The following is a 27704-nucleotide window of genomic DNA, read 5'->3' on the forward strand; positions in this document are numbered from 1 at the left end:
CATATGACTGTGATTATGTTCTGTTACTTTGTTTTTATTCTCCTGTTGATACACTCCTGTAGTTGAGGTTCTCCCTATTTTTCCTTGTCATTAGAATATTAGAACAATTAGGAGAGAACTACTTTTTAAAGACAGTTTCATTTACATCTACAAATGGTAAATTTTCCCCTGTGGCAGTGGAGATGCAACTATTTATTGATAAAGAGGTCTATAAGTTTTCTATAATTCATTGATAGTCTCATAGCAGTAGTTCTACTGCCTATTTAGAATTTTGATTCATTGAAGTAGTAAACTATAAATTAATAGTTTACTATTAATTTTTTCACTATTAGTATGTACTGTTAGTATTTAGCATTAATTTACTAATAGTATTAACTATTAGTTAATAAGTTAATAAGTAAACTATTAATAGTTTAACTATTCCACAGCACTCAGTTGAAGAAATGTGATAGCTTTATTTTGCACGTACCAGGCCTTGTGCCCTGTGGCAGCGCCTAATGGGTTTTAAATATTTTATCAGTTTTTAAACTATTTTCCCGTGAGTGGTATTATTTATAATTTTTTCACAAGTTACTCCTCTGTTAACTTTTATCTTTCTTATACATCTTCAAGAAGTTGAAATTCTTGAGCCATTGCCCTAAACATTTGGTATGTTTTACGTACATGCAAAATGTATGTATGTATGGGTTGGGATAGAGGGACCACGGTAAATAATGGGCCTGTTTGGGGGATGCTTTATAATGAGATAATGCTTAGGACAGAATGTTGAGTATTTTTGTATTCAACTATTGTGTCTCATAACTGGAAACTGTTGATATTGGGGACTGGGGAGACCCCTTGAAGGAATTCATGTTTTCCTTGACATTTCAGAGTGAAACTCTGCTTCCAGTCCATTGGTAAGGAAGGATGTGTAAACTCCTGTTTCCTACCTTGTAGCCTTCTGTTTGCCTTAGAGCCTCATCCTCATCCTCTACCCCAACTTCCCAAAGTTAAAAGCATATGCTAACTTATCCTCATGTATTTTAAAAAGACATCTTATTTACGGGGGAGGGGGTGGGGAATCTGGACATTTCATGTGCCATCCTCATGCTTAAAAAGCATAGTTCTTTAAGGGTGGTATTTATACCCTCAGAAGAACGAATGGGCAGGAACAGGCAGAAGAAAATAAAGTCAGAAGGCAGAGTAGTCTGAATGAGTATTACTCTTTTCAAGGTAAGACTTACCCTCACATTCATATTATATCCAAGCCCGGATAAAGAGAGTTCAGTTAGGGTGGGGAAAATGACCCTGAGAGCAGTTTGTAATCTCCATTTCTGCAGATTATACTACACAGTTAAAGGGCGGGTACCACCTCAGACTCATCATTACAACCCCAGTATTTAGTAAAGTACACATTATGGGATTATCCCTCTTTCCAAAACATGTGCTCAACATTTTTTTGGTAATTTACACCAAGCTGTTATAAAGGTTTTTTATTTTTTGTCTTTTGTTGTTGCTGTTGTTTTTCTTAAACTATTCTCTAAGATGGCAAGAATTTCCTGATTTTGAAACTGAACTTAGCTATCCAGGTTCTCTCTCATAGTGATTCTGGTATTTAATTTCTTACACTATATAGTTAGTTAATTAATTATAATTAATTATTAATTATTTATTAATTTCTCTTTTTAAATTATATCATTGGTTCTTTTGAACTTAGAAGAACAGGGAACTTTTTATTTTTAACTTTCTTTTTCAGATTTTGTTGATTTATTTAAGAGTATGAGAGAGAGAAAGCATGAGCAGAGGGGAGGGGTAAAGGGAGAAACAGACTCCCCACTGAGCAGGGAGCCCAACATGGAACTTGATCCCAGGACCCCAGAATCATGACCTGAGCCAAAGGCAGAACACTTAACTGATTGAGCCACCAAGGTGCCCATTAGGCAACATTTTAAAAAGGACTACATTACATGATTTTTTATTTAGATTAGCAGTTCCATACCTCTGACTTTTCCCTAGTTACTGAAGCCATGGATATTTTCACAAATTTCTTATGGGATAGAAAGATTAGGGATGCCTGGGTAGCTCAGTGGATTAAAGCCTCTGCCTTCGGCTCAGGTCATGAACCCAGGGATTTGGGATCAAGGCCCGCATTGGGCTCTCTGCTCAGCAGGGAGCCTCCTTCCCCCACCCCCCGGCTCCCGAGGGCTTCTCTGCCTACCTGTGATCTCTCTCTGTCAAATAAATAAATAAAATCTTAAAAAAAAAAAAGATTAATTTTCTGCCCTGAGTTGACTAATTCTCATAGTTGCAGGCACCTGTTTTTTTTTCCTCCCTGTTCTTTAATAGAACTATTATTTTAAAACCTGGTTTATTATCTTTTTAATATTAGTTCATATTAATAAGTAAGAATTATTTTCTCTAATAAAGGGATTAATTTTAGGATCATAAAATGTCTAAAAAAGCAAAATAATCTAATACATTTCTATGCTTACTGATTGACTCAGATTGCTACCACAGCTTAGAATGTCTCTTTCTTTTGTTCTTTATCCCAAGAGTTCTCTTACTCAAGGCACCATTCAAATACTTGTTCCTTCAAGAAGCTTGCATTTTCTATCAGACTGAGGCATTGTGATATAGAAATACTAACATTCTCTTCAACTGGTATATTGAGTAACAAGAGATCAGTCATCTCTTTCTGAGACATCTTGTATATCCTGCTCCACCAGTGTTTTTTTCAATGTGTAACTGTTTTCTTCTCTCTCCGTCTGACACATTTGACAGTGCTGAGTGACATTTTTGATTGACATGGCTAGGGGAGGACGTGCTGATGGTTTCTAGTGGGTAGAGGCCAGAGTTGCTAAGTAAACCCTGCATGGCACAAAACAGCCCACCCCACCATAAAGTCCTGTGGTCAAAAATATAATTAGTGCCCAGGTTAAGAAACCTTGATTGATGCCGGACCATGGTCTACATGCAGATCTGACAAATTATTTGCCTACTTTCTATACTTGTGGCCAAACTACATTGGTCATGGAGCAACATGAAATGCTTTGCTGAAGCTCTGATTGTATCTGTCATTTCTGTGTTATCTATATTCTCTGACATTATCATTGAAGGAAATTACATTGGATTGTCACAGTTTTGTCTTTGACAAAGCCACACCGATTGCTACCCAGTAAACTACATTACAAGTCATTGCTAATGCTGGCACATTTACAGTTTCATGGTTTGTCCTGGGATGTATGATAATTGTAGTTAATTTGACCAGTATGTAATTACCAGGATTGCCTTTTCCATCAGGAAGGAAGGAAGGAGAGAAAAAGAGAAAGAAGGAAAAAGAAAGAAAAAAATATTTGAGTGGAGATTTTAATGCATGTTATAAGTTGACTCTCCTTAGAAAAATGTTGTTTAAAATAACTTTGGACAAGAAAACTTATCCTGGAGTTTATTTGCCTCTGATCACAATTACTTCCTAGGTCTGCAATGGAAATTAGCTATTCTTCCAGTCCCTCTTTAACCTCCATTCTATTCTTAGGACTTACTGTTCCTTTCCCTTGCTTCACTCTTTGCACATCTATTTTAAAATATTTTAAATTTATATATGCAGTACAATATTTTTTTTTCAGATTAAGGGCACCAGATCTGTCTAAAAACAACTTTTGCCAAGCTAGTCATCAAGGAAAATCTTATAAATGCCTAGACTTTTCTAGATTTTCATCATCTTCTCTAATCATGGCCTGCAACTTACATCATAGTTAATCAGGATAAGCTTTCTTTTATACATTTCTTCTTCTAAGCATTTTTTTTTCTAAGCAATTATATTGTTTTGATTCTGTGGGGATTCTTTACTCTTGTTGTACAATGTATTGATTGGATTAGAATTAAATAAACAGGTTAGAAGTTATTTATGGTCTTGAAAATCAGCTCTTTTTAAATTATAAGTTGGCCAGACATCATTTTAAATTCTGTAATATATTTCTTTCTGCCCTCGGGGATAATAACTAATCTAGATTTTTTACTTGTTTTAACTGATTTATTCCTTAGACAAACCAATAATATTGGAAAAAAAATACTAACCACCTTTTTCATGTAAGAAAACAGCCTCAGGGAGTTGAAGCTACTAGTCTCACAGCTAGTAAAACAGAAGAGCTGGGATTGAAACTTGAGTTTCTGCCCTGAGAGATTTAAGCTTTCAATCACTGTGCCACACTTTCTCTCAGTCAGGAGGAATATGGCTGAAACCTTCACAAGGCTCCAACTTTTTGACTCTTTCTATAGTCAGAGTTAAAGCTATTTTGTTACCAATCAGAGAACAGCAAAGCTATTTAGGTTTGTGGAGACTGAGTGGTGACCTAGGTTAACTTACTATCTACCAGCTTCTAACCAGTTTTGCCTCTTGCTTCCGTGACTTATATCTATGATACACAAAATATTAATAAACACAAGTCATGGATGGTTAAATATTTGCCCTGCATGGTAATTAGAAATCCCCAATACCTAGTATACTTCTTTAGCCCAAGACTTTATAAAAAGGAAGAAAGGAAGGGAAGGAGGGAGGGAAAGAAAGAAAAGGGAAGGGAAGGGAAGAGGAAGAAAAGAAAAGAAGGAAGAAAAAAAAAGTTGAGTTAGACTAAGCCTATTCTCTCAAGTAAAAATTATAAACTGTGAAAGGTAAATTAGGAAAAAAAATTATGTGTATGAGCAGTGAATAATAAGAACTAATACAGTTCCTCATAGTCTTATTTTTTATAAGATTGTTGCAGCCAGTGCAACGAATCGACCAGGGAAACCATGAGGGCTAAAAGGATGGTGAAAAGAAATTATGAGACAAAGAGATGGGGGCAGGAAGGACACTGGGGATGATGTCCAACAGTGCCAATTTTATTCCACATCTTACAATCATTTATCAGACAGACCAGAATAGGAGGAGCTTTGCATCAGTACATAGTCAGATGACCACAAGTTTCTGTAACAAGTTTACACTTACTATAAGCAAACCTTGTGTCGCCAGGTAGTTTCGGCTAAAGCCATTAGCAAGACAATCAACCAGGGAGTGGGTTATGGCAGGTACAGAACAACAAGAACTAACTAAGAATTCATGACCCTGACCACATTGTTCCCTACTGTAGGGAGAGTGTGTGGGAAGTCACGTAGGCGAGCGAGCGCACGACACATAGCACAGACCCTTTCTCAGTGCACTCAACTTTCCCGTCCTTAACTTTGTCAAGGTGTCCGGACTTTGAAGGAGACACAAGTCAGGGCCTGGTTTGGTCCTCGACTCCAACATAACATAGCCTCCAACATAAGATTACATAAATACTCTCATTCCACTCAATGAATTCTGAGGACTTCAGTTCTTGATTCTAAAACTAAAAATAATTTCAAGTTCTTATGTTATCCATTTATTCCTTCATTCATTCCTTAACAAATATGTCCACCCATTTCATAATCAGAAGCCATATCCTGATAAACAAGGTTTATGTTCATTTCTGAAATTTAAAATAGTTGACTGCAAATTCACAATGAATAAATCTTATGAGTCAGGGAAATACGGGAGAGTGATTCTGAAATTGTGGCTTGTCCTTCCTCACAGGAAAATCTCAAGGAATATGGGGAATTGGAACTCCAAAAGCAACTGTTAAGCATGTTACTTATTCTCTCTCACTTTCAATTCTTTTCATTTATTTAATACTAACAATTAAGTCATAGGGTTTTTATGAAGATCAGATTGAACAACTGTGTTCTATTTGTTATGTATTGTGTACATCTGTTCATTTAAATAAAGGAAGTAGAAAAATTCTAACACAAAACAGAGAAAGACACTAAGGAAATGAATTTTGAAGGAATTAAAACAAAACTGAAAACAAAGGATCATAGGCAATATAATCTAATTAGAAATAAGTCTCACATACTTTCTATTATTTTTCTGCTCTTAATATTTAGTAACTGGGAAAAGGGGAGGAAAGGTCTTTGATTTATTATTAAGAAGAAGAGAAAAAGGCTTTTTGTGAAGAATATGCAGAAGACCTGGAAGCTAGTTGTGAATATGCTATTAAATGTTTGGGTAATTTTGTTTACATCAGTTTATTTTTATTTTTTTCAACTTTTTTTTTTTTTTAAATACCACTTAACATTAGGGTAATATTAGTTTCAGGAGCAGAATTCAGTGATTCATCACTTATAGACAACACCCAGTGCTCATCACAAGTGCCGTCCTTAATAACCATCACCCATTTAGCCCGTCCCCCACCCACTTCCCCTCCAACAACTCCTAGTTGGTTCTCTGTAGCTAAGAGTCTTTTTCCTGGTTTGCCTCTCTCTTTTTTTCCCTTATGTTCTTCTGTTTTGTTTCTTAAATTACACATGTGAGTGAAATCATGTGTTATTTTTCTTTCTTTGACTAACTTACTTCACTCAAGTTCCATTTATGTCTTTGCAAATGGCAAGGTTTCATCCTTTTTGATGGCTGAGTAATATTCCATTATATATATACCACAACTTCTTTACTTGATTTTCCATTCATCAGTTAATGGATATTTGGGCTGTTTCCATAATTTGGCTGTTGTTGATCATGCTGCTATAAACATTGTGGTACATGTGCCCCTTTGAATTAGTATTTTTGTATCCTTTGGTTAAATTCCTGATAGTGCATTTGCTGGGTCATAAGGTAATACTATTTTTCACTTTTAGGGAACCTCAATACTGTTTGGTAGAGTAGCTGCACCAGTTTGCATTCCCACCAACAATGGGAGAAGGTTCTCCTTTCCCCATGTCCTCACCAGAATCTGTTGTTTCCTGTGTTGTTAATTTTAACCATTCTGACAGATGTGAGGTAATATCTCATCATAGTTTTGATTTGTATTTCCCTGATGGTGAGTAATGCTGAGCATCTTTTCATGTGCCTGTTAGCCATTTGGATGTCTTCTTTGAAAAAAAATTTCTATTCATGTCTTCTGCCCACTTCTTAACTGGATTATTTGTTTCTAGGGTGTTGAGTTTGATAAGTTATTTATAGATTTTGGATGCCCTTAATCAGATAAGTCATTTGCAAATATCTTCTCCCATTTCAATGGTTGCCTTTTAAAAGGTTTTACTGATTGTTTCCTTTGCTGCGGCAGAAGTTTATCTTGATGAAGTCCCAGTAGTTTATTCTTACTTTTGTTTCCCTTATCTCAGGAGATGTGTCTAGTAAGAAGTTGCTATGGCTGATGTCAAAGATGTCACTTTCCCAGGTTCTCCTCTAGGGTTTTGATGGTTTCCTGTCTCACATTTAAGTCTCTCATCTGTTTTGAATTTATTTTTGTATATGATGTAAGAAAGTGGTCCAGTTTCATTCCTTTACATGTTGCTGTCCGGTTTTCCCAAGTCCATTTGTTGAAGAGACTATCTTTTTTCCATTAGATATTATTTACTGCTTTGTTGAAGATTGACCAGGTAGTTGTGCATACATTTCTGGGTTCTGTACTCTGTTTCACTGATCTATGTGTCTGTTTTTGTGTCAGTACCATACTGTTTTGGTCACTACAGCTTTGTAATATACCTTGAAGTCCAGAATTATGATGCCTACAACTTTGCTTTTCGTTTTCAAGATTACTTGGCTCTTCAGGATCTTTTATGGCTACATACAAATTTTAGGATTGTTTGTTCTAGCTCTGTGAAAAATGCTGGTGATACCTTAATAGGGATTGCATAAAATGTGTACATTGCATGGGTACTGAAGACATTTTAACAATATTTGTTTTTCCAATCTATGAGCATGAAGTGTGTTTCTATTTCTTTGTGTCCTCTACACTTTCTTTCACAAGTGTTCTATAGTTTTCAGAGTATAGATCTTTTACCTCTTTGGTTGGGTTTTTTCCCTAGGTATCTCTTTTTTTCCATGTTTTTGTTTAAATTCTAGCAAGTTAATGTATATGGTAAAATTGGTTTCAGGTGTAGAATTTAGTGATTCATCACTTACATATAATACACAGTGCTCCTCACAACAAGCACCCTCCTTAATACCCATCACCCCTTTTGCCCACCCCCCCACTCACCTCCCTCCATTAACCTTTAGTTTGTTCCTAGGTATCTAATGTTTTTTAGTGCAATTATAAATGGGATTGATTCCTTTTCTCTTTCTCCTGCTTCATTATTGGTGTATAGAAATTCAACAGATTTCTGTACATTTATTTTTATCCTGCAGCTTTACTGAATCTGTGTATCAGTTCTAGCAATTTTTTGGTGGAGTCTTTCAGATTTTCTACATAGAGTATTTTTCTTGCTTCTTGAGGTAGGTTTGTATTCTTATATGTTTCCCTCTTAGGACTGCTTTTACTGCATCCCAAAGGTTTTAGACTATCATGTTGTCATTATCATTTGTTTCCATTTATTTTTTAACTTCTTTTTAATTTCCTGGTTGGTCCATTCATTCTTTAGTAGGATGTTTTTTAACCTCCATGTATTTGTAGTCTTTCCAAATATTTTCTTGTGCTTGACTCCAAGTTTCATAGCACTGTGGTTAGAAAATATGCATGGTATGATCTCATTCTTTTTATACTTGTTGAGGCCTGATTTGTGACCCTATTGTCTATTCTGGAGAATGTTCTATGTGCATTCAAAAAGAATGTATATTCTGCTGCTTTAGGATGAAATGTCCTGAATATATCTGTTAAGGTCATCTGGTCCAGTGTGTCATTCAAAGCCACTGTTTCCATGTTGATTTCCTTCTTAGATGATCTATCCACTGGTGTAAGTGGGGTGTTAAAGTCTCCTACTATTGTTGTATTATTATCAATGAGTTCCTTTATGTTTGTTATTGTTTTATGTATTTGAGTGGTCCCAAGTTAGGGCCATAAACATTTATAATTGTTAAATCTTCTTGTTAGATAGACTCCTTTGTTGTGATATAGTGTCCTTCTTTCTCTCTTGTTACATTCTTTGTTATATATTTAGAAATATAGATATATATTTTTTAAGATTTTATTTATTTATTTGAAAGGGGGAGAGAAAGAGGGCAGGGAGAGGTGCAGAGAGGGAGGGAGAGGGACAAGCAGATTCCATGCAGAGTGCAGAGCCGGGTGTGGGGCTGGACCCCACAACCCTGAGAGCCAAAACCAAGAGTCACATGCTTAACTGACTGAGCCACCCCAGTACCCCTACAGTCTTTAATTTAAAATCTAGATTGTCTGATATAAGTATTAATACTCTGCTTTTCTTTTGGCATCCACTAGTGTAAGTGTTTCTTCATCCTCTCACATACAATCTAAGGGTATCTTTAAGATGAAAAGGAGTCTTGTAGGCAGCATATAGAAGGGTCTTGTTTTTTGGTCCATTCTGACACCCTGTGTCTTTTTATTAGAACATTTAATCCATTTACACTCAGTATTCATAGTTAAGAATTTAGTGCCATTTTATTGTTTTTCTTTATTCTGGAGATTTTCTCTGTTCCTTTCTAGTCTTTGTCATTTGATCTTTCTTTCCACTCAGAGAATCCCCTTTAATATTTCTTACAGGACAGGTTTAGTGGTCACAAACTCCTTTAGTTTTTGTTCATCTGGGAAACTGTCTTTTTCTTTTTCTATTCTGAATGCCTTGTTGGATAAAGTATTCTTGGCTGCATATTTTTCCCATTCAGCCCATTGAATATATCATGCCACTTTCTTCTGGACTGCCAAATTTCTGTGGTGAGATCTACTGCTAACTTTATTTGTCTTCCCTTGTAAGTAAGGGACTTCTTTTGTCTTGCTGCTTTTAGGATTTTTTTCTGTATCTCTGTATTTTGCAAATTTGACTACTACATGTCTTGCTGTTGGCCTGCTTTTTAAAATTTTAATGGGAGTTCTCTGTGCCTCCTGAATTTGGATATCTGTTTCCTTTCTCAGATTAGGGAAGTTTTCAGCTGCAGTTTTCTCAAAAAACTTTCTGTCCCCTTTTCCCTCTCTTCTTCTGGGCCTCCTATGATAAGAATGTTATGCTTTATGAAGTCACTGAGTTTCCTATGTCTATATTTTTCTAATATTTTTATATATATTATATATATAATATATACTATTTATACATATGTGTATATATGTATATATTATATATCTATTTATTTATATTTATATATTTATATATACAAAATATATATATTTTATATATATGTCTAATATTTTTCTTTCCCTCTTTTTTCAGCTTCACTGTTTTTCATAACTTTACCTTTTATATCACTTACTCATTCCTCTGCTTCTTCCATCCTTGTGGTCATTACAAATCCAGTCTGTTTTGAATCTCAGCTATTGCGTTTTCTACTTTGGTCTATTTTTTAGGTCTTTTATCTCTCTGGTAAGGGACTCCCTGGTATCTTCTGTGCTTTTCACAAGTCCAGCTAGTATTTTTATGATTGTTGTTTTAAATTCTAGATCAGGCATATTACTTGTGTCTGTTTTAATTTTAATTAGATCCCTGGCTGTGATCCCCTTTCTTGTTCTTTCTTTTGGGATGAATTCCTCCATCTTGGCATTTTGTCTAGGTCTCTGTCTTCTGTGTGTTAGGAAAGCCTGTCTGTTTACATCAGGTTATTGAAAATGATCAGTCATATCTTTTGATATTCTAAAATTGAATGTCAGAATCAGTGATTCTTATAATGCAAGTTTATGACTAATCAAATGAAACCAAACATATCTGATAGTTCATCAATATTATCCCTTACCGAATTTTAAAAAAATATATATTTCAGTGGGTTTTTATTATAGTCAGTTCCCTCTGCTTCTTGTTTAAGTTGCTAAAACATTAAGAACAACTAAAATTACTAAAGAATAATAAAATTGAAAAGAAGTTTAAGACCCAAATGGTCATGGAAATAATGAAATATTAAATAGAAAGTTAGTTGGATTTCTCTCTCTCACTCTTCTTCTTCTTTTTTTTTTTTTTTTTGAAAAAAAGACATTAGGTATTTAAAGGTTTTCTTTCAAAATATTTCATGATTGTAATAGGAATGACAGCCACTGTTGGGTGGGATTGGGGGGAGAATTGGGAATAAGAAGGTAGAAGGAAACAATTGAATTAAACAATGGTAAATGTGCATCTTCAACAAATAGAACTTAAATTATAGACAGCTAACACAAATACTATGGGAATATATTAGTTTTATGTGTACTAAACAGGATTAAATATGAGTTTCTAGCATTCTCTTAAGAGTCTAACTAAAATATAAGCCTCTGTAGCAATGAGTTCTGTGCTTGATTTCAAAATTCACTTCTAATATTACAGAAGTTATAATAATAAATAACCAAATTAACCAAGAATGGGAAAATTATTTTTCAGTTAATGGTATTTGTGGCTAATACTTGAAGTAATATATAAAATTTTGTTTTATTATGTTGTCATGGCCTAAAACATACATGAAATCATTTTAATGTAAAATGTAAGTTACAGAGTTTTTGAATCTTTTTTCTCCTTCTTAATAAAGTTCTATTTTTTGTGTATTTAATTATAGACAAAAGGTTCTCAAACCATGACACCCTCTGGCACCCAGAAAAAAGTTAAAAGAACTCTGCCAAACCCACCCCCCGAGGAGACCTCCACAGGCACTCAGTCCACATACAGCACAATGGGCACAGTTTCCAGGAGGAGGATCTGCAGAACCAACACAATGGCACGAGCCAAGATTCTCCAGGATATAGACAGAGAGCTTGATCTTGTAGAAAGGGAATCTGCAAAGCTGAGAAAGAAACAAGCAGAACTTGATGAGGAAGAAAAGGAGATTGATGCCAAGTTACGGTACCTGGAAATGGGAATTAACAGGAGGAAGGAGGCATTATTAAAGGAGAGAGAAAAGAGAGAGCGAGCCTACCTCCAGGGAGTAGCTGAGGATCGGGATTACATGTCTGACAGTGAGGTGAGCAGCTCCCGACCAACCCGAATAGAAAGTCAGCATGGCATAGAACGACCAAGAACTGCTCCCCAAACTGAATTCAGCCAGTTTATACCACCACAAACCCAAACAGAATCTCAACTAGTTCCTCCTACAAGTCCTTATACACAATATCAATATTCATCCCCTGCTCTTCCTACCCAAGCACCTACCCCATACACCCAACAGTCCCATTTTCAGCAACAGACTTTGTACCATCAGCAGGTTTCACCTTATCAGACTCAACCAACATTTCAGGCTGTGGCAACAATGTCCTTCACACCTCAAGCTCAACCTACACCAGCCCCACAACCTTCTTACCAGTTACCGTCACAGATGATGGTGATACAACAAAAGCCACGGCAAACTACATTGTATTTGGAGCCCAAGATAACTTCAAACTATGAAGTGATTCGCAACCAACCCCTGATGATAGCACCTGTTTCTACTGATAATACTTATGCTGTTTCTCATCTTGGGAGTAAGTATAATAGCTTAGACTTGAGAATAGGATTGGAGGAAAGAAGTAGCATGGCAAGCAGTCCAATATCAAGCATATCTGCAGATTCTTTCTATGCAGATATTGACCATCATACTCCACGAAATTATGTCCTAATTGATGATATTGGAGAGATTACCAAAGGAACAGCAGCATTAAGCACTGCGTTTAGCCTTCATGAAAAGGATCTGTCAAAAACAGATCGTCTCCTTCGATCCACTGAAACACGTAGGTCTCAAGAAGTGACAGATTTCCTAGCACCTCTACAGACTTCCTCGAGATTGCATAGTTATGTGAAAGCAGAGGAAGATCCCATGGAAGATCCCTATGAGTTAAAGCTTCTGAAACATCAGATTAAACAAGAATTCCGTAGAGGAGCAGAGAGCTTAGATCACCTTGCTGGTCTTTCCCATTATTACCATGCTGATACGGGTTATAGACATTTTCCCAAATCTGAAAAGTACAGCATTAGCAGACTCACACTTGAGAAACAAGCAGCAAAACAACTACCAGCTGCCATACTATATCAGAAACAATCAAAGCATAAGAAATCACTAATTGATCCTAAAATGTCAAAATTTTCACCCATTCAAGAAAGTAGAGATCTTGAGCCTGATTATTCAAGCTATATGACTTCTAGCACTTCATCTATTGGTGGCATTTCTTCCCGAGCAAGGCTTCTTCAAGATGACATCACTTTTGGCCTCAGAAAAAATATTACAGACCAACAGAAATTTATGGGGTCATCTCTTGGCACAGGGCTGGGCACGTTAGGAAATACCCTAAGGTCGGCTTTGCAGGATGAAGCGGATAAGCCATACAGTAGTGGCAGCAGATCCAGACCTTCTTCCAGACCTTCTTCTGTCTATGGCCTTGACTTATCAATTAAAAGAGATTCTTCCAGCTCTTCCCTAAGACTGAAAGCTCAAGAGGCTGAAGCTCTAGATGTTTCCTTCGGTCATGCATCACCTTCTGGCAGAACTAAGCCGACCAGTTTACCAATTAGCCAGAGCAGAGGAAGAATACCAATTGTGGCCCAAAATTCTGAAGAAGAAAGTCCACTCAGTCCTGTTGGCCAGCCAATGGGAATGGCCAGGGCTGCAGCTGGACCCCTTCCACCAATATCTGCGGATACCAGGGATCAGTTTGGATCAAGTCACTCATTGCCTGAAGTTCAGCAACATATGAGAGAAGAATCACGAACTCGAGGCTATGACCGTGACATAGCGTTCATCATGGATGACTTCCAACATGCCATGTCAGACAGCGAAGGTAAATTGGGCCTCAAACTACCTTGTTACTCTCAAAACTCAAACTCTTATTTTTCTGCATGTTTAATTTTCCTTCTTCAAGGATGTATTCTACTTTTCTTAGTGCGTCTTTTGCATGTTTACTTCAATTTTATTTCTTGTAAACGGAAATTTGATATTGTGTATAGATCTCCTAGCATGCTTTTCTTTATTTCTTTTTAGTTTATTCTTTTATTGTTGTTTCTTGATTGTTTGCTTGATTTGTTTGGTGTCCACTTTTCTAAAACCATTATCAAGTAACTGTGTCAATAAAATATGGTCATCCTTTAAATCCATAGTTGGAAAGTTTTTCATTGTATGTTTCTTTTATTTTTTAAAAAAATGCATTTCTAAATATATTGGTCAGTTTCTTTCAGTTTGTGAAATTATTTATATTTATAGCCATTAAGTACTATTCCGCTAGACTTTGTAATAGAAAACTATTTATGTTATTTTTGTGATATCATTGTTCATTAATTCAGAGAATGTTCTTTTTTTGAGAATCTTTGGCTAAATCCCTGATATTAGTGTAATGTAGAATTTTATAAGTCTCCTTAAATAAAGCATTAATATTTTTATTTCTCTCATTATGAATACCATAATTGACAAGTTTGTGCATTTTGCATTATGTATGAGAAAGCTTAGCGCTAAATATGCTATTGAGGAAAAAATAATCATATCAGTATATGGGAAACATTCTTCAGATTTAGAATAAAAAATTTGCCTACTACTTTTGTGAGTTTAGCAAACTGAAGCCCTCCTGGTTAGTGTATCCATTTAGGCTTTTCCTTGGCTTTGCTTTTGGCATCATCCCATTTTTTTTACCCTAAATTGTTTTGCTAGTTTTTCTTTGAATAAATGATTTAAGGCAAGTATATCCCTTAACCAAAAACTGTCTTATGACAATTTGTTGTTGTTTAATCATATAGAATGATAGGATTTTAGAAAATTATCTACTTTAAATATAATTGTGAAGACAAGGGGGAGCAATAAGGTATGAGTCCTCCATGCCTGGAGGACTCATGGCTTTTGGTCCTCTTTTTTTCCCTCCCCTGATGGTTTATATTTGAACATAGATGTGGTTTGAGTCTTGGAAATAAAATATTTCTTATTGAATTAAAATATTATTTCATTCCTTGGAAGACTGCAGAGAACTAAACTAACATGACCACCCTCCCTTTTAAATGTGACATTTTCCCTGAGGACTCACAGGAAAATATGTGTTCATGAAAAGTATTTTTCTTCTACTTCTATATGTAGACACGAATACGAATTTAGAAGTTCAGACCTAGATTTGTGTAGGATTAAAATAAGTCACTGAATCTGAAAGTGGACAGATTTCTTAGAGAAATCCCAACAGATTATTTCCTGTCTGATTTATTTTCTTCTCTACAGACTATTGGATTGACCATTTTTATTGATAATTATTCAATTAACAAAACACTCTATTTGTATATTTTTTTCTTAGTCAATTATTTCAATCTTTCTGGTTAAACAAGAATTATGATATTATGTGGAAACAGTTTCTTTCTTTACTTTTTTTACAATCCACATTTTACACACATTTTATACATATAAAACGATTGCTACAGAGGAATCAGAAGATTCTTCAATAATCATATTGGTAAAATAAGATAAAACAAAAACTTTAACAGGTTTATGGTATAACTGAACACCTAAGGCTATGTGTGTGCATAGAGCATATATTTGAGAAAATTTGACAAATTTACTTATTGTTCATGGATATTTATCAACATGGTACCAGACATTTAGATTTTTCTAGATATTCCAAAATGTATTTATTTACATACAACCATATAAAAATAACCAGATGCCTTTTTCTCAATGATATGTTTGGATGATGTATATTCCTAATTGTCAAAGACTATTTGAAAAGTAATGTTTTCATAAAATAGATGATGAGATGTCATGCAGCATACAAAATTATGAAACATGTAAAGATGATACCAAAGAAATAAATAATTAAAGTGAAATTTAGATGAAATTACACAATTAAACTAAAACATATTTAAAAATTAACCAGACAAGAAATTTAGTCATAAAAAACATGCGGATAAGAATTAGACAAAGGACAACTTTTATAAAAAATTGAATTACATATGTAATATTATGTGTGTGAATTGTAGTGATTATTCTTAGAAGTTGTATGATTTAAAATGTTACTTTTTTTTTTTTTTTTTTTTTTTTTTTTTTTGCTTTTAAATCTCTGGAACATATTCCTTGCTTCTGGTAAAGCAGAGACCTACTTTTCTTATGAAATCTTGGGATTCCTTGGGTAATTAAGGGAAAAAGTAGAAAATACTTTTCCTAATTACATAACTCATTTGTAAACTCATGAAATACAAAGAAATTTTTAAATAAATTTTTACCAAATATATGCTATATCTGTAATTCACTGATAGGAAGATCACTCTGAGAAGTGTAACATACCAATAGGCCATTTAGTATTGAGTAAACAAAAGCAAATTTAACTGCATTCAAATTGTTGTGTGCTTTCTCCAAATTCAATTAAACTCTAATTTAATAGATGCTTAGAATATCTTTCAGATATCTTCTATATGACTTTAGTTAATTTTGAAATAGCTTACTTGAGGTAAAGTCTAGATAAGCATAATTTACATTGCTTAGTATTTATGACCATGAGCTTGAAGTCCACAATTTGATGTGCATGTATGGTTGGTTTAGTACAGAGTAGGAAATCCTTTTTTGGAGCAGATTTGGAGGAAAGCTAAGCTAAAAACAGTCAAGTTATATTTGCTTATACAAACACAAATATTTTGTTGAAAACATTCTTTCTAAGTATACTCTAAGCCAAAAAAAAAAAAATCAATATATCTCTTTGAAAAAAGTTTTCAACAAATACTTGATAGTGAATAGAATCGTACTATTCCTATAAATTTAGATAATGCTACACCTGAAAATAGCTTACTTTTTATTTTACATTTAAGATTTCAAGAAAATATCATCAGTTTAAAACAAGGAGGTGTTAATCCTCAGGCAATTATTTAAGTTGCTTTGGAAATTTTTATAAAATTTAATTTTTAGTGCTCGCTTTGGCAGCACATATACTAAAATTTAATTTTTAAAGTACAGATCTACCATGGCAGATCAGAGAGTTGCAGTTATAAACAACTAGTATTTATGTCCAACTTACTGTAAGTTATAAAGACAGAATACAATGTAAAAGTAGATTCATTCACTCTGGTTGCACTTGACTGATCTATAAACTTTTATGCAAAACATGACAGACATCCTAACTTAGTTACATATTGAGTTTTTGTAAGAAATAATAGGCAATCAAAGTATATAATCAGGAACAAATTGAAGAAATTTGGGCCGGATTCGGATTCTGCTTTATTAGTATGGACATACCCAAGAAAACATAATGTGAAGGCTTGTGTTTCAAATGCAATTTGCAAAGTTTTATATTCAAGTGAAAACACATACTATATAATCTAAGGTAGGCATTTATTAAAATCAGTACAGATTATTTTTTCATGAGAAACAAATAATAAGAATATATAAGAAGTAAAATAAGATGGTATTACTATGGTTGGGAATAGTCTAGTAAGTTTTTAAGAGATCAATGTTAACATTATAGATTTATTTGGAATTTACTTACCAGGTATCTATTACATTAAATATTTTCTCATATAAGTTTAGTTTTTAGTGTCAAATTCAAACTATGAAAAACCATAATATATTGTCAAGGAGATTGTGGGTCAAGATTATATAAATATTAAAGTTTAAGGGATAGATTAATATTTATTTTTTAATACATGTATCTTAGTTAGGGTGTTTAACTTCTTTCTCTAGTTGACGATTAATTTTTCTGTTTCATTCATCTCCCAAACATTTATTGAATCTTATGGCATTGCAAGACATTGTTTTTAGTGTTGAGGGAGGGGGAAAAAGAAGATCTGAGCCTTATTCTCAAGCAGCTTATAATCTCCTATTAGAGATCAGATAAGAGCACATATGACCACAAAACAGGTATGTAACATTGCATTTCCTCAAATCAAAGAATGACTAAATTATGACATATCATCTATCATCATATTTACTGGGGAAAAATGCTGTGGTTAGTCACAGGAGATGACCAAAGGACCAAGATCGCAGGAGTTATGGAGGTGAGTAGTGGTATATATGCTATGGGTTTGCTAGTCCTACCAGCAAAGATATAATGGAACTTTCCTGGGGAAAAATATGTTAGGAAGTTTTGGAAGAAAAGACAATCAAGGGTATAGACAGAAAAATAAAACTATGATGAGTTAGGAGAACTCAAAGGTATGGTGTTGTAGATGCTAGAATTTCAAGGAGACCTAAGTTGATAGCACCATCAACAAATCTTCAGGATAGGAACTGGAGGACTGCTCCAGCTGCCATTTGGAAAGCAGCAGTGTATTTCAGAGATGCTTTTTACAAATCAGGTATTGTTTTGCAAAGAATAAAGCTGTATATGAAGCCAAATTCTATATATCAATTAAAGTGGGATTTGGGGGTCACTTAATAGCTTTAAAAAATGTTGGAAATAAAAAACTGAATGGGATGAATCACTTAAAATAATTATGTACTTAAATATGGTTACATTTGCAAAAATATTTTAAGATACCAAGTTTTGTCATCTTATAAATTTTATATGCATTTTATAAATATAAAAAGCAGTCAGTCAACTCTTCAATTTAATTCCTGAATCCATGGCCACATAGAAAATAATTGCTTAATTTTTAATAAAATACTCTAAATATCATTTAATTGTAGGCTTCCAGGTAGTATGGCTCATATGTTCCTTGCAATAATACCTGGGATCCTCTTAGAAATAAGTGTTTTCATTTATTTATCAAATGTCATAGAAATGTTATGTTTTCAAAAATACTCACTTGATGTTTAAAGCCAGCAGCTGCATTTTAGTAGTGATTTATAGTTCAGCGGGAAAGTGACAGAATGCTCCATACCAAAGTGGTAAGTTGTAAGTAGTGGGGAGAGAGGAGGAGGTAGGAACTGAAGGGTTGAGGTTGAGTTGAATGACTTCTGAGGAATATTGACTTGTTCTTCTATTCACTTCTTAGATTCACTATCTAAATCTCTTCTCATTTAAAATTTAATTTTGTTTTATTTTTCTCTGAGAAGTTGAACAGGTGTGTACATTATTTTTTTCTAAGTTATTCCATGGTACAACATTTTCATCATCGTATTGGAAATGATTTTTTTCATCATCTTAGGAGTTATATTTGAAATGCATGAATGGTTAACAAGCCTGGAGCATGTTGGTACTTCAGAACATCTGCTGTCCTCTGTCATCTGTATTAGTTTTGGTTGCAATGTTTGATATTTCCTTGGTCTCCAAAGCCTATCATCTGCGTCGTGAAGAAACAGATTGGTTTGACAAACCCAGGGAGTCTCGTTTGGAAAATGGACATGGTCTGGATCGCAAACTGCCAGAAAGATTGGTCCACTCTAGACCAGTTAGTCAACATCAAGAGCAAGTAAGTGCTATATTGAGAAATCTCTTTTAGTTTTACCCCCCACTGCCACAAAAAAATCCATTTATCATCCAGTCAGTTCATTAATCAGTCAATTGGTCAATCAAACAGTCATCCTAGATTGGTCTCAGTAATCCTAAAATGCATGGGACTTTTATCATTCGAGTTCATAAAAAAAATTATTTTTCAGTGACTTAAAATACTAAGTACCTTACTTAATCATGCCTGGATATCAACATTGCAGTATAGCTGTGGTGCTTCTGCAGGGCAATTTAAGTGATTCTTTCTTCCATAAAAGATAGTTAAGTTTGTACAACATACCCAACACTATTATGCAGGGACAATACATGTAGGTCCCCTTTTTTTAAATTTTATTTTTTTCAGTGTTCCAAGATTCTTTGTTTATGCACCACACCCAGCTCTATGCAATACATGCCCTCCTTAATACCCACACCAGGCTCACCCCACTCTCCCATCCCCCTCCCCTCCAAAACCCCCAGTTTGTTTCTCAGAGTTCACAGTCTCTCATGATTCGTCTCACCCTCCAATTTATCCCAATTGATTCATGTAGCTCCTAAAGACCTTACAGAATGTTGGGTGAAATAGATAAGGGTAATTTTAGTGCTTTCCAATAACAGTATGTTTGGGTGTTAAGAAATAGCAAGTAAGGGATGACCAAACCAAGTCAGCTGGGGACAGGGAAGGCTTCACTTTGGGAAAGAGGGGAACTTATATTTAGAGTCTATTATATTTTACATATATATCTTTAGATTTTTATCATCATAAAAACTCAAACGAGGCTCTCTCTCTGCCTGCCTCTCTGCCTACTTGTGATTTCTGTCAAATAAATAAATAAAATCTTAAAAAAAAATCTCAAACTAGGTACTATTAATATCTATTTTTTTTAAAGATTTACTTAATTGAGAGAGAGAGAGTGTGTGTGTGTGTGTGTGTGTGAGTGTGAGCCTGGAGGGGTTGGGGAGGTTGAAGGAGGGGAAGAGGGAGAGAGATAATCTCAAGCAGACTTCCAGCTGATCCACGGAGCCTCATGCAAGGCTCAATCTCACAACCCTGAGATCATGACCTGAGCTGAAATCAAGTCAGATGCTCAACTGACTGAGCTACCCAGGGTGCCCTAATTAATATCTATTCATAGGTGAAACTAAAACTTAGAGATAAATTTCACAGTTAGATAAATGTGATGTCAAAATTCATGGTCATATTTACTTTAGAGCAAATGAAGTGGTGTTTGGGTGAATCTTGAAAGACACATAGGAGATCAAAGTTAGATAAATTGAGGAAGATTCCTCTGGTAAGCCCAGTGTCCTAAATCAGTTGCCCTAAGACATCAGATATTTATAGGCTGTCTATCCATAAACTTTACCCATAGAAGAGAGAGTTATTTCTTATACATTAATTCCTAAATAATCCTGTCTTATTACTGATTCTCTGATATATAAGACGACTCGCTTTTGAAAATCAAAAGTAAACCATATGAACTTACTGTGATTTACTTCCGTGTTTGTCATATTCAAGTGTAAAAGAGATGACTTTCATCACATGTAAGTGCCATTGAAAAGACAGTATCTATACTCAAATTTGATTTCTTTCTAAAGGAATTTCAGTTTTCATGGACAAATTTCAAGATTTTAAATAGAGTATCTTGGGAGCACCTGGGTGGCTCAGTCAACCAAGGGACCAGCTCTTGACTTTGGCTCAGGTCATGACCTCAGGGACCTGGGATGGACCCCCATGCCAGATTCCAGTCTCAGTGAGGAGTCTGCTCTAGGATTCTTCCTCTCCCTCTGCCCCTCCCCTGCTCTGTCTCTTTCTCTCTTTAATTAGTAAATAAATCTTTAAAAAAAAAAGAATTTCTTTATCTCAAATTTTGTTCTGTAGTAGTTTTATACATGCTATCATATTTTCTAGAAATACTAGAATTATTTTCTATATGTTATAAATATTCTTTTCAGTTTTTGATATCTTTTAATAAGATTATAGTTTAGACCCATCTGCCACCCATCTCCCCTCTGGTAAACATGGGGCGGATGGGTCAAATAGGTGATGGAGATTAGGGAATGCACTTATGATGAAAATAAATAAATAATGAAATATTTTTTGAAAAAAAAAATTTTGTTTAGGGCTGGGTTTACCTCTATATACATGTCCATATTCTTTCATTTCTTTGTTCTTCATTTAAATGTATCAAACAATTGAATTAGACCTTTCTTAGACTATTATTAAAATTGTATTTATATCTGTAGTTCAGGCTCATCAATTAGATCAGCCTGATGAGCACAAAAAATTAATAAAATCATCCTGAACATGTTTATAAAATGTAAATTTACCTCTTTTTATCTATAATTACTAGAATAATCTGTCAGTTGAAAATAGCTTCCTTGAATATATTTTACTGTAAGAATCCATCTTTATTGACTTGCTTTTTATATCTTACCTGTCTCATTTGTTTCTTTGAAGTTTATTTTTTCCCCACAAACCCATATTAAGTCAATGAAAGCACAAATCCTTTAAAGAAAGCTTAATAAGATGAAATATATAAATGGAAAGCTAGAAAATCGCTCCTGTTCAATTACTTTATGACATTACTATTCCCATGGATATTTAGAATAGTCTTGCTCAACTAATTTATTCAACCAGTATTCTTGAAGGATACATTTTAACATAATCTGTGTCTACTTCAAAAAATGTTTTCTGGAATTCTTCTGTATGTAGATGAAACATTAACAACCTTAATGGCACTTTTTGATTCTAGTTTTCTGTTATTAACATCTGCAGCTTTATGATTTTAATCTGCTGAGGATATAATCATTGTATTTAAACAAAATATAGACCAATATAATGCCCAAATTAAGTAGAATATATTTAAGAATCATTCCATGAATTTCCTGCTATTTTTAATAAAGTAGAAAATCTGAGGATCCTTAGTAGAATTATTTATAAATAAATGTGATAAAGTAATGCGTGACTTATTAAAAGTTATTTTTTACATTTATAAGGTTTTTACATTTTTTTACTTTGATAACTAACATAGAGAAAAAAAAAAAAAAACCTATTCATGCAGTTACCAAAACAGCAAATAGGCAGAATTATAAGCTAGTTATAAAGTGAACAACCATATAACCAACACACAGACCAAGAAAGGGAATATGCTTGCCTCAGATACCACCGTGTGCCCCTTCCAGATGGTAATCCTCAACCTCCTTTAAAAAACTAACAAATATAGGGGCGCCTGGGTGGCTCAGTGGGTTAAAGCCTCTGCTTTCGGTTCAGGTCATGGTCTCAGGGTCCTGGAAACAAGCCCCGCATCAGGCTCTCTGCTCAGTGGGGAGCCTGCTTCCTACTCTCTCCCTGCCTGCCTCTCTGACTGCTTGTAATCTCTGTCTATCAAGTAAATAAATAAAATCTTTAAAAAAAAGAAAAGTAACAAATATGCTAAATTTATGACAATAATTTCTTTGTTTTTCTACATATAGTTTTTTCTAAACAAGCTACATGGAAGATGACATACATTTTGATTACATAAAACTCAAAATTCATGGGGTTTTGCATTAATATTTATCTTCAGGTACTGTTTTTGTCATTAGTTCATCATAACTGTGTTTTGGTCTAGAGAGAATAGCAAAATGGCGTTCTCATTTTATTCACTTGTTTCATGTCCAGTCATAAAAAGGTAATATCAAGCCCTTGGTTCTAATAAACCCAGATTCTTTTATTTGGAAGCTTACACATAACAAGAATTTATACTCATAAAGTGCCCTGGAGGGAAAAGTAATAAAACCAAATTGATTAATGCAAACATGAATTTATCTGCTTAAAAAATAACATATAAAAATATATGAGAAACAGAAATGTTTTCTGAATTTTTATTAGACTCAAAAATCATATTATCATTTGAATATATTATGAATCTTTTGAAAGGAAACAGATTTGCTTTTTTCACTTCATTTATAAATAGGGCTAATAGCATTTACAGGGTAATTATAAAGGTGAACACTTCTTGACTAGTACCAAATGCCTCCACATCCTGAACTAGAGCCCTTGCCTATTGCAATCTTCATGCAACTGTAATATTGATGTAATTGAGCTCCATTGAGAGAGCCATTCTTCCTCTCTGTTCTGAACCTTTCGATGTCTTGTTCCCTTTCCCTGAACACTCTTTCTGCTCTCATCTCAGCTACTCTACTCATCATTTAAGACTCCATCTGCGTGCCTCATCTTACAAGAAAGTCTCTCATCCTATCACCACCACCTCCCACCCAGCGGGGCAAGTGTTCTTCCTTTGTGCTCCAATAATATTGCATACATTATGTCAAAGGCTATGAGCAACGAGAGAGCAGGGGCTCCCTACTCCATCCACCATAGTCCTATACAGTACTTAGAACAATATGTGGGACATAGGAAGGACACTCCCTCCTCTGCCTCTAGCATGCATGGTGTTTAGGAGAGGGAAAAGGATGAATGTCCGTTTGAATCGAAGGTATGTTAACACAAGTGTTATTATTTCATAAGTATGATGGCTCAATTATTCGTGAAAATATTTGTAGAGAAGAAGACTCCTTTTGGTGGCAGACATAAAGTTGATAGCTCTTTGGTGCAGAATCACCAAAAGACAGTAATATCAGAGACCACACGGTGGAGAAATAGGTGTGGGCACTACTTGACATCAGTCCTGCCATCCTTCCTCCTCTTACTTGGCAGAAGCAACACTGACCCTGAAACTCCATCTGCTGGAGAACTCTTTGAACACTCACCTGCAAAGCTTAGAAAAAAGCTAAGATCCAACCAGTTCATACATGGAAGACAGATACCACTGCTTTCTACAGATTTTTGGTCACTTTGATCATAGTTGTGGCAGCTTAATGCTTTTGATTTATTAAGTGAGCTTGTGATGCTAGCTATAGACATTACAGGAGGTGCTGTGAGATGTTCTGAAAGCAACATTGTATGGAAAGAAAGATGCTAACATCTCATCTGCTAACATCATACGTACAAATTAGAAGATGATAATGGGTAGCTGATAAAACTCTGCTGCAAAACTTGGAAAATCTTATGGCTATCCTAGACTGGGCAACAGATACACTTGAGCTTACATCACCTTCTGCCTAGTCTAGAGAATTAGAAAGAATAGCAATAATGAAAATGCATTTTCTTATTTTATTGTTGACCAAGTGGGAAAAAAGTGACTTTTAAAGATTGTTGTCAAATGAAACATGAAGTTAAAGATACTCAAAATGAAATAATACCAATTTTGATTAGTTATCTACAGTACCAAAGGAAAGTTCAGTTATATTGAATAGTTGTAGTATTTTCACTGAACATGGTTTAAATTTCAGTTAAAAAAAAATTGAGATCTTTAAATGCAGATGAGAGGAGGGAGGAATAAAAGTGGAAGAAGGGAAATGGAGAAAAGATGAAGGGAGGGAAAGTAAGAGGAGAGAAAGTGAGAGGGAAGAAGAAAGACAGAGGTAGACAGATACCGACACAGAGGAAACAAGACAGGGAGAATCAAGGAAAAATGTATACACTCCTCTTGCCATGAATATAAATAAGTAAGGTTTTTGGTGGCTTACATAGTTGTAGTGGTACAAATTATCTAGATGAACTGATTAGACCGCCTATAATTTACTCACAATCTTGCAAATAACATTTTAGTTCTACTTTGAGGAGTTCAGATAATATCCCTGGACTCAACAGGATTCTGCTGTTGTTTGGGGAGTGTTTTCTGTTCATCAGAAACCTCATTATGCTTATTCTTTCCTGAAGAGAAGAAAAGCTACAGGCCATAATTTAAGCTTGCATTTCTCAATACATATTTTACTTTAAATATGTAGAATTCTAACAGTCTTATGGGTGGATTTACACATTAAAACCACACTGGGATTCAAGAAATCACAAATCAACATCTCTTGGGTTCTAACTTCTATTTAATATTTTGGTTTGGTTTAGCACTCTCATACACTTCTTAAACACATTCTGAAATAGGTAATATTGCATGTCTCTTGACTAAACTTTATTTTGTTTGTAATTATAGTCAAGTTTTTCTAAGGTGATGGGACGCTTCATACTAATAAAATTCTCTTAATGTAGATATGACTAAATATTTCACTATTTTTATCTCCTATTATTTCACAGATCTCATGTAAAAGGAAAGTATCATAAAATACAAAACACAAGTTTGCATTCACTGATTTATTTTTGTTTCAGAAGTCTCATTTTGCCACGGGGAAACAGAGATAATGCAATCTCTAGTAGTCTCATATTCAAGTCTCAATAATGAGAATTTGGATCACAGGCTTACAATAGCTTTCAGGGTTGGTTCTTCTACCCGAAGGAATGTCAACAGTAAATGAGAAATAACTCCAGCCAGTAACACAGCTTTGAATAAAAGGAAGGCCTCAGAAAGTATTAGAATGAGCAAAGGCTTTCTTTATATAAAAGTAGTCTCAGCATCCAATGTACATTGACACTTCTGGTAGATATGCATAGCAAAAGCACAGCTCCGCAATAAAATCAAAGCAACACAAATATAAAGCAGTCCTATTAGAGTGATAAAGATGTATAGTATGAGAATTTTTTTTTCCTGCCTTTTCTCCTCTAGCATCACTTAATTGCTGAAAATTAGAAATAGCGTTCCATTTCTAGGCTGCCCAGAGCAAGAACAGAGACACACACATTTTCACATACATTGTCTACCACTGTCGTCTATGTACTACTATAGGTAGAGACATTCTTTAGAACCTGTTAAGTGTGCCTATCAATTTCCCAAACACAGAAAATCAGTTTGCAAGAGTAATTAGTTATAAATGTGAAGATCACGAGGACCTCAGAAATCAATAATATTATATAGTGTAAAATGCTTAAATTGTGATGATTTGAGAAGCTGGTAATATTTTTTGTTTATTGATTGAATCAATACACTTGAAAAAAACAAATGTAAATCTGTATGTTGCATTTAAAGTGTCTTTGAACATTGATTGTTCACCTTATGATATGTGTATCTTAGATTATGCAGATGAACGGGAAGACTGTGCACTATATCTTTCCTCATGCAAGGATAAAAATAACAAGAGACTCGAAGGATCACACAGTTTCAGGTAAAGGAAGTCAAATAATCTACTTTTTATTTTATTGTCAGATTGGGGTATATATTGAATTTCACTTTAGATGACTTATCACATTTTAGAAAACACTACTTCTATATCAAAAATTGTGTTTTGGAGAATTTCAAAAAATAATTAGACTATACTTTTGAAAATAAAAGACTTTAAGGGCATAGTCATTAATATGACAGATTACTAAGTGGTACACATTTAGGTCATTTTTTCTTTAATTGCACTTTTAATACATACATGGCATTATAATACTCCATAATTATTGTTCTGAACAATATAGCCGCTGGTTTTAGAACTATAAAACCTCCTCACACAGGAAGTAGAGATCTCTGATTCTTCTAAGGAATAAACCGCCCTATACCTTGTCAATTTGAATATTATCAATTATGCTGAGTTTTTGTCTGTTTCCTTGTTTGTGTTCTTATGTGAACCAAGGCATCTGACAGGTTTCTAAAGCTTTTTATTTTGAAAAAATGTTAGATACCCAGAAAATTCTGGATTCCCCAGAAAGTAGTATAGTCGGTTCTTCTGCCCATCCTTGACTCAGTTTCCCTAGTGTTAACATCTATCTAATAACAATAAGATGATCAAAACAGGCAAGTGAACATTAATGAATATGGTACTATTAAAACATCTGTAAGCCTTGAGGTGCCTCTCAATCAGTAGAGCATGCAACTCCTGACCTCAGGGTTGTAGGTTCAAGCCCCAGGTTGGGTGTAGAGATTACTTAAAAGTAAAACCTTTAAAATACACACATGCACATCTACAAGCCTTATCTAGAGTTTTAGTTTCCCCAATTACCCACGAAATTCTTTTCTTTTTTCCTGGTCCAGGATCCAATCCAGATCTTATATTGCATTTAGTTGTCAACCCTCCTTGTGTCTGGTGTGATAGTTTCACAATCTGTGTTTCATGATCTTGATGCTTTTGAAAGATAATGGAATGTTTATGTTATAAATTTAAATTTTTTGTTTAGAACTTTGAGACACAATATAAATTCTGTCAGCGTTAATGACTTTTTGAAATATGAGTAGTACCTGTATTCTTATTCAAGTATATTCCTTGTGTTTTAGACACTGTACACCAACAGAAAATATTCATAAATATACATGTCATATATGTGTGTATATACATGTGTATATATATACATATATATGAACATATGTAGGTGAGTTATCTAACATGGTATATATTATGCTGGAGGGTTTTTTTCCTTCAAAGACTAATATAACAAAGGACAAAAATAGATATGTTTTCAGTTTACTTGTTCTTGTAGCATGGAGCATGAAGATGTGGAACAGGTTTTGCTTTGAGCAATTTTCCTCTCTTTATTTTCATAGAGAATGAATCGATTAGGAGTCTAATGTTGTTTTCCTTTTAAGATTAGGTAATTTTTCTCCTACCAAAGACAGATAATTTAAACTT

The 27704-nt window shown here is 34.4% G+C and overlaps 1 protein-coding gene across 8 annotated transcripts in view; it reads left to right on the forward strand.

The window, feature by feature from the left end:
* Nucleotides 1-27704, forward strand: part of PCLO (piccolo presynaptic cytomatrix protein) — a 407515-nt gene that overhangs the window by 252299 nt on the left and 127512 nt on the right. For all 8 annotated transcript variants that reach the window (XR_014300995.1, XM_082692496.1, XM_082692497.1 and 5 more), the window contains exons 7-9: nt 11438-13625; nt 19013-19149; nt 26171-26261. Coding sequence is in view for 7 of the 8 variants with exons in the window: in XM_082692496.1 (XP_082548622.1) it covers nt 11438-13625; nt 19013-19149; nt 26171-26261 (2416 nt within the window). In the remaining variant the exon portion in view is untranslated. The remainder of the gene's footprint in view (nt 1-11437; nt 13626-19012; nt 19150-26170; nt 26262-27704) is intronic.

This window comes from Mustela nivalis, assembly GCF_964662115.1.
Source record: "Mustela nivalis genome assembly, chromosome: 12".
Classification (NCBI taxonomy): domain Eukaryota; kingdom Metazoa; phylum Chordata; class Mammalia; order Carnivora; family Mustelidae; genus Mustela; species Mustela nivalis.